Source organism: Neopsephotus bourkii, unplaced genomic scaffold (genome assembly GCF_033783945.1).
Source record: "Neopsephotus bourkii isolate Nb327-2 ecotype Australia unplaced genomic scaffold, CSIRO-AGI_Nbou_v1 NB_1413, whole genome shotgun sequence".
Lineage (NCBI taxonomy): Eukaryota > Metazoa > Chordata > Aves > Psittaciformes > Psittacidae > Neopsephotus > Neopsephotus bourkii.
The window spans coordinates 466,435-480,210 of NW_026901890.1; the positions used below are offsets into that span (position 1 = coordinate 466,435).

The 13,776-nt window shown below is 38.4% G+C and overlaps 1 protein-coding gene across 14 annotated transcripts in view; it reads right to left on the minus strand.

The window, feature by feature from the left end:
• Positions 1-8,740: 8,740 nt before the first annotated feature.
• MPDZ (multiple PDZ domain crumbs cell polarity complex component) overlaps positions 8,741-13,776 on the minus strand; it is a 92,380-nt gene continuing 87,344 nt past the window's right edge. For 13 of the 14 annotated variants that reach the window (XM_061367937.1, XM_061367943.1, XM_061367941.1 and 10 more), the window contains 6 exons: positions 13,729-13,772; positions 12,570-12,692; positions 11,549-11,653; positions 11,318-11,430; positions 9,992-10,115; positions 8,741-9,156 (listed from right to left, as the gene is read on the minus strand). In XM_061367937.1, the coding sequence (XP_061223921.1) occupies positions 9,010-9,156; positions 9,992-10,115; positions 11,318-11,430; positions 11,549-11,653; positions 12,570-12,692; positions 13,729-13,772 (656 nt within the window). In that variant the 3' untranslated portion in view covers positions 8,741-9,009. The remainder of the gene's footprint in view (positions 9,157-9,991; positions 10,116-11,317; positions 11,431-11,548; positions 11,654-12,569; positions 12,693-13,728; positions 13,773-13,776) is intronic. The other variant, XM_061367931.1, reaches the window with a different exon arrangement.

Sequence of the window (13,776 nt, forward strand, 5' to 3'; positions counted from 1 at the left end):
GAAGCAAGTTCAGCCCTCTAAGCTGCAGCTGAGGAACTGGCATGGGAGGGAAAAGGCTGGCTGCAAAATCTTCAATGAGATGGTGGAGAAACAGATGATCAACCCGCAGTGCTGTTAAATCTCTTCTTTCAACATGCGCCTCTCACACTCTTGATGGGAAAAGGTGAATTTCCATAGAAAGCTGGTAGGTAATGACATTCTGCATGTACTGTAAGTGTAAGCAAGCCTCAAAGATAGCCTATGGGCTCTTGGTAACATTCTGTCATTTCTTCAAGAAACAGCTTACTGGCTAAAAGCGTTCACACATGCATCAGCCAAGTCCGCTGAGAGCTCCTCTGAGCTTCTATCAATGGCAGCCAAGACTTCAGTCCTTGAAGTGCCTGTACCTAAGATGAAACATGCCTACTGTAAATAAGCTGCTGTACAGTTCCGTATTTTGACATCAGCCTCTTTAATGTGCTTCAGAAGCAAGCCACAAGAGCCATATGCCCTGAGCTGATTATGTATTTGTCCTTCAAGACAAGCATTTAGGTAACATTACTCTAGGAGTTCAAGACCTTCAAACTTCAAATTTTACATCCCTGACAAAAACTCTTGCAACATGTTATCAAAGTAGGACATGGCCTCTGGGCACATGAGCCTGTTAATAAATAATAGAAGAATCTGTGATCAACTATATGGTATTTTGAAACAAAAGTCAGGAATGAAGATGCCAGAAATTACCAAGTTTCTTACCTTGTACAGCATCATGCATACATGTGTATATTCCTCAGGACTCCCAGAAAAACTCAATGAATGTGCAGATCACAAAAACTTTGGCGCCTTCAATATATGGTTTACAAGAGGACTGCAAACCCTATGAAGATGCACAGAACAAGCAGGCAGTTACCCATGTCTTTCTCCCAAAACCTTTCTGTATTTCCTAATCCGTTAGAAAAAAAATCACATGGGACTTCCTGAAAGGCTATCAGTAAGCAAGCAGAAGCTGTACTCTTACTGCTTTTCATAGCAGAGATTAAAAACATCAGTTCTTGGCTTGCCACTGAGATGGTCAGTAATGATTTCTTCATTACCTTAAAATCTTCCTGCAATGCTAAAAATGCCTCGCAATTTTTAAAAGCATAGACTAAACTTCCAGCAAGTGACAGGCACAGATTACTTTTTACCCACTCTGCAAATTACTTTTGTTGAGGATATGTTGTTGGAGGCATAATTTTGGAAAACATATATCCCTATGGATATTTTTAGAGGTGCATTCCTACTTCAGTTTTAGTGTGTCCATTTTGTCATAGCCACTATGAAACATTTTAGATTTAAGGCACTTTTTTTTTAAAGTTTGTGGCCTTCAATAAAGGTGAAAAATAATAATAAGAGGGCTGGAGTAGGATAACTTCATGCTACTTCTCTGTATTTTTGGCTCAGGAATACATCAGCGTAGACGTTTTAAATACACCAGAAGTTAAAATAACTTTTTCCTGATTGAACAATTTCCATTAGACTGCTGATCAGAGCTGAACACCACCAACAGACTCCAGTGGTTGTTAGCTCTGGAGTGCTGAAGTTCATTTAAATCTTTGAAACCCATGCTGTTTGAGACTTACTTTGATTCTCTCATGCTATCTAGTGGCTAGTACTGAAAATTATTAATGCACAGAAATGCAGCTGCACAGAAGCCAGCATCTATGGAAAAATCTAGGGTCCTCTTCCGTGGCTAGTATGAGCTCAAGGTGTGCATGTGGGTCTGGATACTGGAGACAAATAGCCTCTCCCACAAACCTTCAGCACCCGCAAGCTCCCAGGCTAACTGCCCAAGCTGAAACCAGCACTTGGCTGCTTTTTGTCTTGAAATACCAAAGAAACACTCACGCAGGCAGCATTATCTTGATTGCTGGTGGCCACCTCCAAGCCTATTTGTGCCTACATGGGTGAGCAATTCCCCTCTCCTGCTCCTGTTCGCTTCTGTAGTTCAAACTTTGTGCCTGGAAGTATCTGCAGACTAATACCTCTTACACAGTACTGCTCCCCAAATTGCACATGTGTGCAGATAGCCTCTGACATGGTCCCCTCACCCCTATTCAACCCAGCACAACACAACCAAATCAGAAGAAACGGTAGCAGGGGAAATGCAGGCAGAAATGGTTTGGGTGCTGGCAAAATAAACAGCTTTGAAAAGTCTCTGACTTTTTTTGGGTGGGAAAAAAAGAGGACACTAAATGACAGTAAACTGAATTCTTTCTACTAAATGCTAATATTCAATAAATCTGCACTTAAAGACAAAGGTCAATTTATGTACTGACTGCCATAAGAAACGTAAAGGCCCTTTTCCAGAACGAAAGAGGCTATATACATAGAATTCCTATGGTCAGGTGCCATTTGACAGGAACAAAAGCCAAACCGTAGGGAGATAAGGGAGAAATTGGAAAGAGAGCATGCTTAGTCACAACAGGAAATTCAGCTCAGTCCAGGAGGTTCCCACCTTGTCTTAAGCAATTCACTTTTGTGTCCAGGACAGATTTATACTTAACTGCAAAGGCTTTGTTAGACACAAAATTTAACACAAAGGCAATCACTGCTGTCGTTCAGTGTTGTAAAAGGGCCTGTAAAAGCTTCATCAGCAGACTTTGTCCACTGACATTTTTGTGAAGTTATTAGCACACATACTTGCTTAGAACAACCTCTGACTCTGCACTAACAATAAATTTGAGCAGATTACTTTACTCATTATGTATATGCTCAAAAACAGCAGTATATGAGAGAACTGAGATAAAGATAGAACAAATGCAGGTCCTTTCCACTATCTTTAAAGCCAAGCCACTGAAGGCTACATCTTAGGAAAAAAAACACAACCAAACAACCAACCAAGCAGGCTGTGATTTCTAGGACTGCAAATGAAATTTGTTAGGTTTGTGGTACACACATGTGTGACGACTGAGGAGAGCCCAGTACACATCAATCCCATCAGGGAGTGACCCTGGATCCTGCTGTGCCCAGGGGTGGGTTTCTGACCACCACACCTCTCAGACAGCAAGTCTGTCAGGAATAGCATCAAAGCTTTTGTCTGGCTAGGACTTAAACCTCAGAATTTCTCATACGGACACAAACCTATAGCTGTTCTTCAAAAATAGTGCTGGACCTTGTCTTCCATTAAGGCATGATTTGCAAGTGAAATGGTAGAGCCTAAGCCTTTTCTTTACAGGAACTTTCCCAGGACATGGGAATTCAAGCAGTGAGCTGTCTAGGTGAATGCAAAAAGAAACTGCAGATGCAGCTCACATTACCCAGCGTTTAAGATGACCACAAAACAACACTAATCTACTACACTAAATATGTCTCTTATCCCATTTAATCTGCAACTACTGAAAATGAAGTCTCCAGCCCAGATACTATATTTGGAGTTGCTTGGATTCCCTAGAAGAATTCTAACATTAAGAGTGACATTTTCCTTCCCTACTTGTATTTGTATATATTCATCAAAACTAAGGAAAGTGTGTCTTTTTTTTTTTCATTCAAGATTATTAGAAGAATAACACCTTATTAGCCCTTTGCAGGCACTTTACACTTGGGAAAAGGTATAAAATCTGGAAAATAGAGTTGGTGTTGACTTACTAAAGAAAGCACTACAAAAATAAGAATACTATTATTTCTTTATTCTGCTCTTGGTGACAGTAACAAAGGCTAATGCTTTCCCCATATGATAATCTTTATTATCACTTGCCCTCAGTGGTTCCTGTCACAAACAGGAATTCCAGTGACATTTGCTGCTTTAGCCATTAGGATTATATTGATATTTATGTAACTCATCTGCAACACTGACCTTTCTACTCCCAACAGACATATTCACATTTAACACTGAGTAACAAATACAGCTTTTTTAAGCCACAAGAAGATGTGTATGTCTGTAACAGTTTCAGACAAAGATTCTCCCAAAACAGAGAATAACTAATTTCTTAACTACCCAAGATGCTGCTCCCATTGTTTTTTTGTAAAACCCCCAAAAATGTGAAACTTCGAAGCACTGGGCATGGTGGCTATACATCCTTGTGATGAGAAGGTACTTGAAAATTACAGCCTGCAAAGACCTTTAATGTGCCTCAGCCTTAATGCTTGTAGATGTGCCCAAATAGAAACCTAAGCTCCCTTATTTCCATCTGGTGTGCAGTGTGGAAACCTGATAAAGCACCCTGCAAATGTAGCCTGTGGTCTCAGCCTTCCCAGTCCTGATATTGTGCAATCTATGAAAACACACCAAATTGTGACATACTGTTGTTGACCACTGCTGAGAGTCTTAAAAAGGTATCCCACGTCCCATGGAAATACTCACGTAGAACATTCCCTTTTAGCTATAATGTTTACCTTGCTCAGTCCAAATATACCCTACACTTTCAAAGTGTAATCTTAACTACTGAACTGCCAAAGGCTGAAATAACAGAAAACAGTAAGTGCTGAAAAATTCAAAGCCACCCATCTTAGTAAAAAATCTTTCACTTTTCTATTCCTGAGTAAATTGGACACCTAACTGCTAGCACTTTAAATATGTAATGTCACACTGTCAGCTGAGAACACAGATAATGTTTATCATATGTGATTCAAACATTATCTTTTTCTAACATATAGGTATCTAAAAGTTACATATTTAAAACTACCTATTTGAAGGTCAAATACAATGGACTGACCAGAAAGTAGCTTGATGAGAAAGACTAAGTGTAAGCCTGCTTGGTTCACTTTCTGAAAACAATTTGCCACTGTAATTTAACAAAAAATGCTTGTGTTAAAAATTAATAATACAGTTAGGATGATTCCATTATCTTCAACTGATATGTATGCAGATTTCAGGATTAGTAGCTTTTCAGAAATTATTCTCTTTTCTACTGAAATAAGGGAAGAAACATTTTTTTTCTGCCCATTTCACGTCGTCATTTTCACTGAGAGTAGGTATTACCACAGGAGACTGAAAACATGGAAAAATTAAGAACCTCAATCTATATAAGCACCATCTTGCATTAGCAGGTATACCACTATTAAGTGTTTGAAATTAGTCTAACACATAACTCTGCAACAATGGCTATGAACTAAAATGCATTAAAATCAAGATCTACACAGCTGTTGAGAAAGATACGTGATCTACAATTCAGAGAGAAATAAAAACAGCTTTTATATACATTGCAAGTGTTGAATATGCCAAGGACAACAGCGTTCACAGTTTTAATATCATTTGTAAAGGAAGTGAAATTTTTCATCTACTCTTAGTAGATTCATGTGGTGCCTAAGACAAAAGTGTTCCTTACATGTGAATATTTTATATGCATCAAAGAATTTGCTCTAAAAAGCAAGAAAAAAATGCGCATGGGAAACCAGTACCAGCAACTTTCCAATGTCACTCTCACTTTAAGATAAGGATTTCTTTGAAAACTACTAATGAAAATACTAAGTTCCTCCACATTCCTTCCAAATTTGTCAATAAAGCAAAATGTCTCTTTGCAAATTTAGAACAAAGATGACGACATCTTATTTGTTGTTGTTGCTGTTTGGTTGGGTTTTTTGTTTTGGTTTTTTTTTTGTTTTTTTTTTCTTTAGGATAGTACATGTCTAGGTCTATAGAATATATAGCTGCCTTTTTCTTTAAAGAGGCTGGATACAGAGTGAAAGGGAAGGATCCTCAATGGCTACTAAATTACACCCACTCCAGCAATTGAGAATTACAATACCACTGTTACCATAAAGCTAACTCAGAAGCAGAATCCAGCAGAGGACTGAATAGGTCTGTGTGATACCTGCTCATTGCCAAGAAATGAAATATGTGTATACCCATGAACCAGCTGTCTTCTGTCCAGACCCATGCTTACAAAGTTCCAATCTTTTTCATCAGTACCACTCTAAGATTACCAGCACTGAACAGCTGAGAGGTAAGTAGAGTTAAAAGAAAGGACTGGGTATCTGAACAAACAATGGCCTGGAATCTTTAAGTTACCAGGCCCTTCAGCTCCAACACTGTCAAGTTCCATAGTTAACACAGTCACACCTTAAAAATGTAACCAAAACCAGAAGACCTGCTAGAACTGGGGACATAGTACCTACCACTTCACAGGAGTAACGCCTGTGATATGAGAATTGTGCTGATTATCAAATTATAAAGTAAATCAAACACCCTACGCCTGCAAAGTGTATTACCCACCATGGTCCAGTGCATGACAGCCACTAAGCAGTGGTCATGAAATAGCTTTCCTGGCGTGGGGCTTCAGTGAGATCCTGTGCTCTGAAGCAGCAGCGCGGGTCACAACTAAACACAAAGTTCCGTTCTCCATGGCTCATTGATTTGATTCCTCATGGCAAGTCCCACGCCCAGAAGAATGCTTTTTAAACAGACTGAGTAATCCTGTCTGTTTCAAAAGACAAAGCAGCTTCATATTAATTCCTAGATAGTTATGATATCTGGTCTCATGCTAAGAGTTTGAAAGCGAATATAAAATCTCAAAATCCAAATAAAGCAATTTTTAGCTGATGCTTTAAGGTTCACATAAAGAAAAATGCCTTTTTCTTAATTGTTCTAAATAAATCTTTCACGACAGAATGAACGATGCAAGCATGCCATTGTAAAGCAACCAGAAACACACCTGCAACTTTACTTTTGCATTGTAACAGTTTGGAATTTATTCACTCAACACTTCCATTTAGACAGAACAGCAGTAACAAAATATCTGTACACTACTTCTGTTACAAACATAGATATTATTTAAGATGACTTTACATACTCTAATGTAGGCATTTCTCACTTTAACCAAGGAATAAGTATAGAAAAACAATTCTGTAACAACAGCATCTAGTAATGGTACCATCTGTTTTCTCTCATCTTACGCTACCACAGTGTAACTTTTGAAATAGTTAAAAAGACAAAGAGGGTGGTTTACTTAGTTAATTCATTTAGACATAACTATCAATCTGTTAATACTATTTCACAGACATTCCTAATACTGCTTTTGTGTCCCACTAAAACAAATGCTACTCTTTTGTATCTCTTCCTAATAACAGCCTGACCATTCCCTGCATTTTCAGTTCAGGTTTCTCTTAAATGACAACTGACATGGTGGCCTTCTTGCTACAGATTTATTTTTGCTATTTAACACAAAGGTTATTGCTGGTAATTACAAATCTCCCTCAAAAGACTTAGTACATTTTTCTGCAGGAATGTAAATCATAAGCAAAGTGCACTTTATCTGCTAGATTCCTAAGAGCCAGTTTAAAGGAGAAGAGGCAAAGGCAGGCTACAATCAGTTAAGGGTTTGGATAAAGTCTTATTGGAGCTCCCAGCCTAATTTATGAAATTGAGTTCATAAATTTATTGACCACACTGCTGTTCAAACAGCTGCTCCATGGACTAAACACTGTCTTGTGTTTGTTCCTTTAAAATTAAATCTGAGGGCCCAAACCAGTATTTGTGGCCCTCATATCTCCTCTTCTGCTTAATGATGATACATCAAGACCTTCACTGCTGTCTTACTACTCACCTCTACCATGGAAATTTTCAGCATTTACCTACTGTCACCTCCTGGTTTTAGGTCTCCTCAGTCAAAGGAGGACCCGACCTTTGCTGCTACTGGTAACTGCTCTAACACTAACATCAACTTCTTCCAACTTGGCTTAACCAACATCCACGAGCTAAGTAAACCTGCCCTCAGAGGTTTGCTTGTGGCTCTGATTCAAGTAGCTTACATGAAAAACATTGGAAAAGGACAACTTTCTGTTCTAGAGAAGACTGAGAGGAAATCTCATTGATATATTTAAATATCTCAAAGGTGGGTGCCAGGATGATGGTGCCAGAATCTTTTCAGTGGTGCCCAGCAACAGGACACGGAGCAATGGCCATAACCTAAAACACAAGTTTCACCTCAACATGAGGAAGAACTTCTTTACATAGAGGGTAGCAGAGCACTGGAACAGGCTGCCCAGAGGGGTCATGGAGTCTCCCTCTATAGAGACATTTAAAACCCACCTGGATGCGTTCCTGTGTAACCTGCTGGTGGTCCTGCCGTGTCAGGGTGATTGGACTGGATGATCTCCTGAGCTCCCTTACAATCCTAATAATTTTGTGATTCCCTTATACATCTTTCACATTGGAAAGGTTGCTTTCACATCCATATAGGCTAAAAACACTATTATTAGAATTCTAGTTGTTCCAATACTGCAGTTGCTAGGCACTCTTATTCGCCAGGAGTAGCTTCCCATAGCAAAAGGATTTTTCAGCCTTGAGCACAAGTCCTCTCCTTTTGAAACAAACACATGTACACCCCTGCCTCAAACAAAAGAAAACCCCAAACAAAAAAGAAACCAAAACCCTCAAACCTAAGCCAAACTAAAACACAGTTTTATTTTTTTTTGAACACACCATGGCTTATGAAATTTAAATACACAGAAAAAACCCGACCCAAGCCACCCACTCAGGTCCTCCCACTTGGGCATTGTGAAATAACACAAATAACCACTTAAATCCACTAATAATCTGCCTCCAGACTACACACTATTTCTTCTTTTTGTAGAGTTTGACATTTTGTTAATTCTTTCTTCAATAACCTTTTTTTCTGTTTTCTGACTATTGCCAATCATGCCACCCCCTTGTTGACTTTATCATTTTTCCAACATATTTAAAATATCCAAAGCTTCTTAGCAGAACATTCCAGTTTTGCTGTGTGGTTATTAATGCAAACATTCCTTTCTTTTTTTCTTCCCTGCCTTCCCCCCCCCCCCCGTGACTTAGAAGCATTCAGTAAGTATAACACTAGTAGGAAAAATATCCGTGTCTTTACATAGCTGACATAACTTCATCCCAGTGGCTTGACAGTAAGAGAAATACTTCTATTGTATACAAAAACGTGATTAAATGTTGTTATTCTTCAGTGTTGTAACAGTTCTGTGAAGCTGAAAAAGCAAGAAGGCTATACAAACATTTCCATTCTCTTTGCTATGTGGAGTGTAAATAACATAGTCTTGTTGACCCTACCCCTTCAGGTAGCCAGTTCACGACAAAACAGTCAAAGTGACTGTTCCTTTTGTCCTTTTCAGAATAGCAACAGCTTCCTCATGGGTCACCCCTTCTAAACTCTGCCCATTCACAGCAATGATTTGATCCCCTCTCTTCAGGCGTCCATCTTCTGCTGCTGCACCCTGAAATGATACAACATGTAACTGCAGACCCATGCATTTCTTTTTCTCCCTTTGATCTGAGTAAGATGGGCTCTGTACACAAAACCCCTTAAAGCTTTTTGAATTTCGATGATAAAAATACAGTCAATTTTAGTACAGCCTGCTACTGCTGCAGTATGCCCTGCCTTCTCTAAGTTTCACAACATTTAGAAATCAGATCTGTAGGACTTTTTGTTCTCTTAACCCTGTTCGCCCATCCAGTGTAACAATTAAACTCTACTATCACAGAAGTAAGATTTTCTGGACCTGAAGAAGTTTTCAGCAATTGGTATAAGAAATAATCAAAACCTAGCTCTGCACTTTGATTTATTATAAAAGATTGGGATTCTTGATTCCAGTTTTCTTTGACTCAAGGCTGTTTCCTAGGACAGTCCAATCTACCAGTCCAATCTACCAATCTTTTCCAAAAGTCCAGACCTGACCTTAATTATTTCATTTTGGTCTAGCCTTCAGACTCTGAGTCAAAATAAACAAAAAAGTACCTTCTACTACCTGAAGAAAATACACTCGAAACATACGGCAAAGAGGGCTGTTTTTTCTAAGTATGTGCACAATTTGATTTTGGAGAGCTGAAGAAGACTACCATATGCAGTCACATGCTTTTGGAAATTCTGAATCTTCCTAAGGCTATAGCATTCAAATGCTGCAAGCACATTCTGACCAGCATTTGTACCAAGGAAGAAATGCTGTGAGAAACTAACAATCCTTTGGCTTCAAACTCAAGCCATTCTTTAAGATAGCAGTTGCTATGAACTAAGTAATAAATTGACTGAACAAATTTAAAATTTACACTTACCTTTGCAAACACCGTCTTCACATAAATAGGTAAGTCTCCATGGGGACTGCCATAACCACCTACAATACTAAAGCCTAGGCCGTCTGGTCCTCTATCCAGAGTAATGGTCTTGTACTGAGGAGGTCTAAGAAAAGAAAGAAGGGTATTGCAATGTTGGCTGAACTTCTGACTTCATCTGTAGAATGGTCGACAACAAAACCAAAAAAAATTTCAAGTTAAGCAATATATTTGCTGGCAGTGTTCAAGGCCAGGCCAGATGGGGCTTTGAGCAACCTGCTCTAGTGGAAGGTGTCCCTGCCAATGGCAGGGGGTTTCGAACTGGATGACCTTTAAGGTCCCTTCCAACCCAAACCATTCTATGATTCTATGACTCTATTCCACATCACCACAAATGTTTTTATTATAATGAATTGGCTACTTTAGTTAATATAAAACACTGTAACTGTCTAATGCCCTCATTATTACTCAAAGGTAGCTATTTCAAACACCTCTTCCACTCAGCTCAGGGCACAGTTACAACTGCAATGTGCCACTAACAGTGCTTAGTAGTGAAGTTGAAAACCTGTACCTCAAATCTTTGTAACAAATATCTACTTTAAAAATCCTGTAACTCATTACACACCCTAAAAACCATCTAAAATTAGCCCAATGGTTTATTCTGTAAGGTGTAATTGCTTCCCTCTTCCTTTAATATATGAATGTGTATTTCTATGTATGTGTTCATACAGACTATTTATAGGCATATTTCCCCACATATACTTTACTGTAAGAAATTTTGAAGTTCAATCTTTTGAAATACATCTGTGTGGCTAAAAACCCCCTTTCCCTCTTTCCTTAATCCTAGAAGAATAATGCCTCAGATTTACAACTGAGTTGGAGTCAAAACTTGTTTTCATAGCTGTACCTTGCAGTATACCACAAGCAGTGTATCTTGTATACCAGGAAAATCTGACACTCTTGATAGATCATTGCTAGAAAGCACATTATGGAAACACACATAGCACTGTGGAAAGGGCCTTGCTAAGAAAAAAAAAAAAATTTTGAGTGTATCAATTAATCCCAGCTACCAAGGCCAAGTGAAACAAAGGAGACTGTATTTACAGAGAAGAAATCAAATCACAAGTCTATGATGGAGCAAAATAAAGCAGCACAGTAAATCATGTCACGAAGAATGCAGAAGAGGATCTATGGCCTACAGGGCTCATGTATATCAAATGTGTAAGTAATGATTAAGTTAAGCCATTTGCTAGAATTGTTAAGTTTTTCCAGGCTGAGTTCCACCCAAAATAATATGTTACAGAGGTTGCATATTCTATAGTTACTGACCCTAACTCATCCTGAAAAATGCTGGTTGAAGTTAGTCCTGCAAATGAAAGACTGGACGTAGGTGGATCCTGCTGATGACCAGTTACGACACTCACTTCTCCTCCAGCTACAACCTAGGAACAGAGTTTGGAAATGAGTAAAACAAGAATGCTGACACTAAAATAATTCATTGTAGCAGCTGGCAAAACTGTATTCAGAAAATACTTCAAATGTCACCAAAGATTTTTTTACCTGCAACTCAATAGTGCCTGAAGCATTCTTTAAGAGACTAACAGCTTGGGAGTGAGTCATGCCCTCTGTAGATGTTCCACAGATGCTAACAATCCTGTCCCCAACCTGCAGAAGAAAATGTAGAAAATCTAGCTAGCAATAACTTTCATTACATAGATTTGTCAGGTTGTTTCAATAATAGCACATCTGTGCATTTGTATTTAGCCAGATTTTATTAGTGATACACTGCAGGAAGAAAGAAATTAGCAACTGTTCATGGTACATTTTCTCTTGAAGGCAAATCATCTTTGAACTACATAATGACCCATTGCAAAAGTAGAAAATTCAATATCACAGTCAGCAAATTACACTGGTTTAGTGTATTCAGTGTAAAAAAAGTAATTATGCTTTACAGAATTGATCCTAAAAACTAGAAATATACAGCACTTAAAAAAGACATGCATTTTGAATGACATCTAACTGAAGTGGTAAATTATCAGAGATTGTATGCTTGAATTCATCATGAAATAACACTGTCCATTTTCAATGGAGCATGAGTCAAATTCAACTACATAGTGTCGACTGAATACAGTACACATGTAAGTGCTGTATGATAGAGAAGAGCTCCCACTTTAACTCAGAACCTAAAAAGTATTGCCTCTATCCCACGACAGATAAGCATGGAAAACATGAGAGATAAAACAGACTGCATACACACAGACCACCATGCTCACCAGCAGAGCTCACTTACAGAATCCATCACTCTCACCTACCCTCTCTACTTTTAATTTTCATAAGCTGACTACCTCTGTTATCCAGAATTGCTAACATGGTAAGAGGTAATTGCTCAAAGGTAACTAACGTGAGGAAGGAAGCCCTAAAGCAATCTAAGTTCCCTTTTCATCAATCCAAATGGCAGAAATTCTTGTCACAGCCAGAAGCACTTATGACTACATCATTAAACTGCTAACATATTGCCTGCCTAACGCAATTACTGTGCATTACCTATGCAATCTTTACAACCTTCCTAACAATAACTTACTCTGAGTTTTTGAGTCTGAGCTGCAACTCCATTTGGGTGCATCATGGCAATAAATATAGGAACATCCCCAAGAGGACTTCCTACACCTCCAGCAATGCTCACTCCTAGTGAATCTGCAGGGCCCTGTTATCATAATAAAAAAACATTAGATTTTTTTTGAAAGAAAAACACATGCAGAGAATTTTAAGCTTATCTCAAATAATTATGAAAGCCCCTATATTATGAAAATTATAACTCCAAGGTCTCAAACCATTTTTTAAGTTTAACCATTTCACATCATTTTGAGAAAGTGCAAAGAGCACGTTTCTTCCCGTAAGTGTTAGGTGACAATCTGCTGACTTAATGTATGTTTTACCTTAACCAAACTAAATAATTACAGGACCCAGTGTCAGACCTTTACTGTCAGCATAGAAAGCATGGGCAAGGAAAACTGGACAGGGAGGAATTGGTTGTCCTTAATATAGTCGGTATCAATCTCATGCGACAAACCTCCCGAAGACTAATCTTTATGCTCCCCCTAGTGTCCTATTATTGAAGAACAGAACTAGCTGTTACTACCGTACAACACCCTACCTAACTGCAAAAACGGCTTTTGTAAGCTAGTATTTGCAGATTCTACTGTAAAAAAGAGAATGCCTAAATATAATACATGTAATCAAGTTAACTAGATGCTGGGTAAAGTCAAATCAATATAAATATTTTGGACAATCAGAAACAGTCCGATCCCATACATTGAAAATGTGGCAGCTGTCATGTAAGAGCTTACAAAGTAAAAATACATATGAAAAAAAAAAAAAAAGAAATACCAAAAAATAGGCTTGCAACTTTGGTACAGTTCCACTCATTTCACTAAAACAGTCTGGATATAACTCAGTCTCGTAATGGTAAAACTAGGTCCCATCATCTCTTACTAGTCTTTCCTCCTTTTGCTTTCAGGTCACAGAATGTGATAGCATAGACCACACTCCTTTTACATAACCATATAGGCAGTGGAGATCATACAGTGTTGACCTGAAAAGATAGCCAAATGAATTAGGCATATCAATTCCTCTCTCAAAACGACTAGGAGGGCCAGACTTGTTCCTTTCTGTAAACACACCTATTGACAACAATGTACAAAAGCTGCTGCTGATATATACCACTTCATGCTGTAATTTACCTTTTTTATTTCCACTGTTCTTAGTCCCTGTATTTCAGAAGCTGCTGT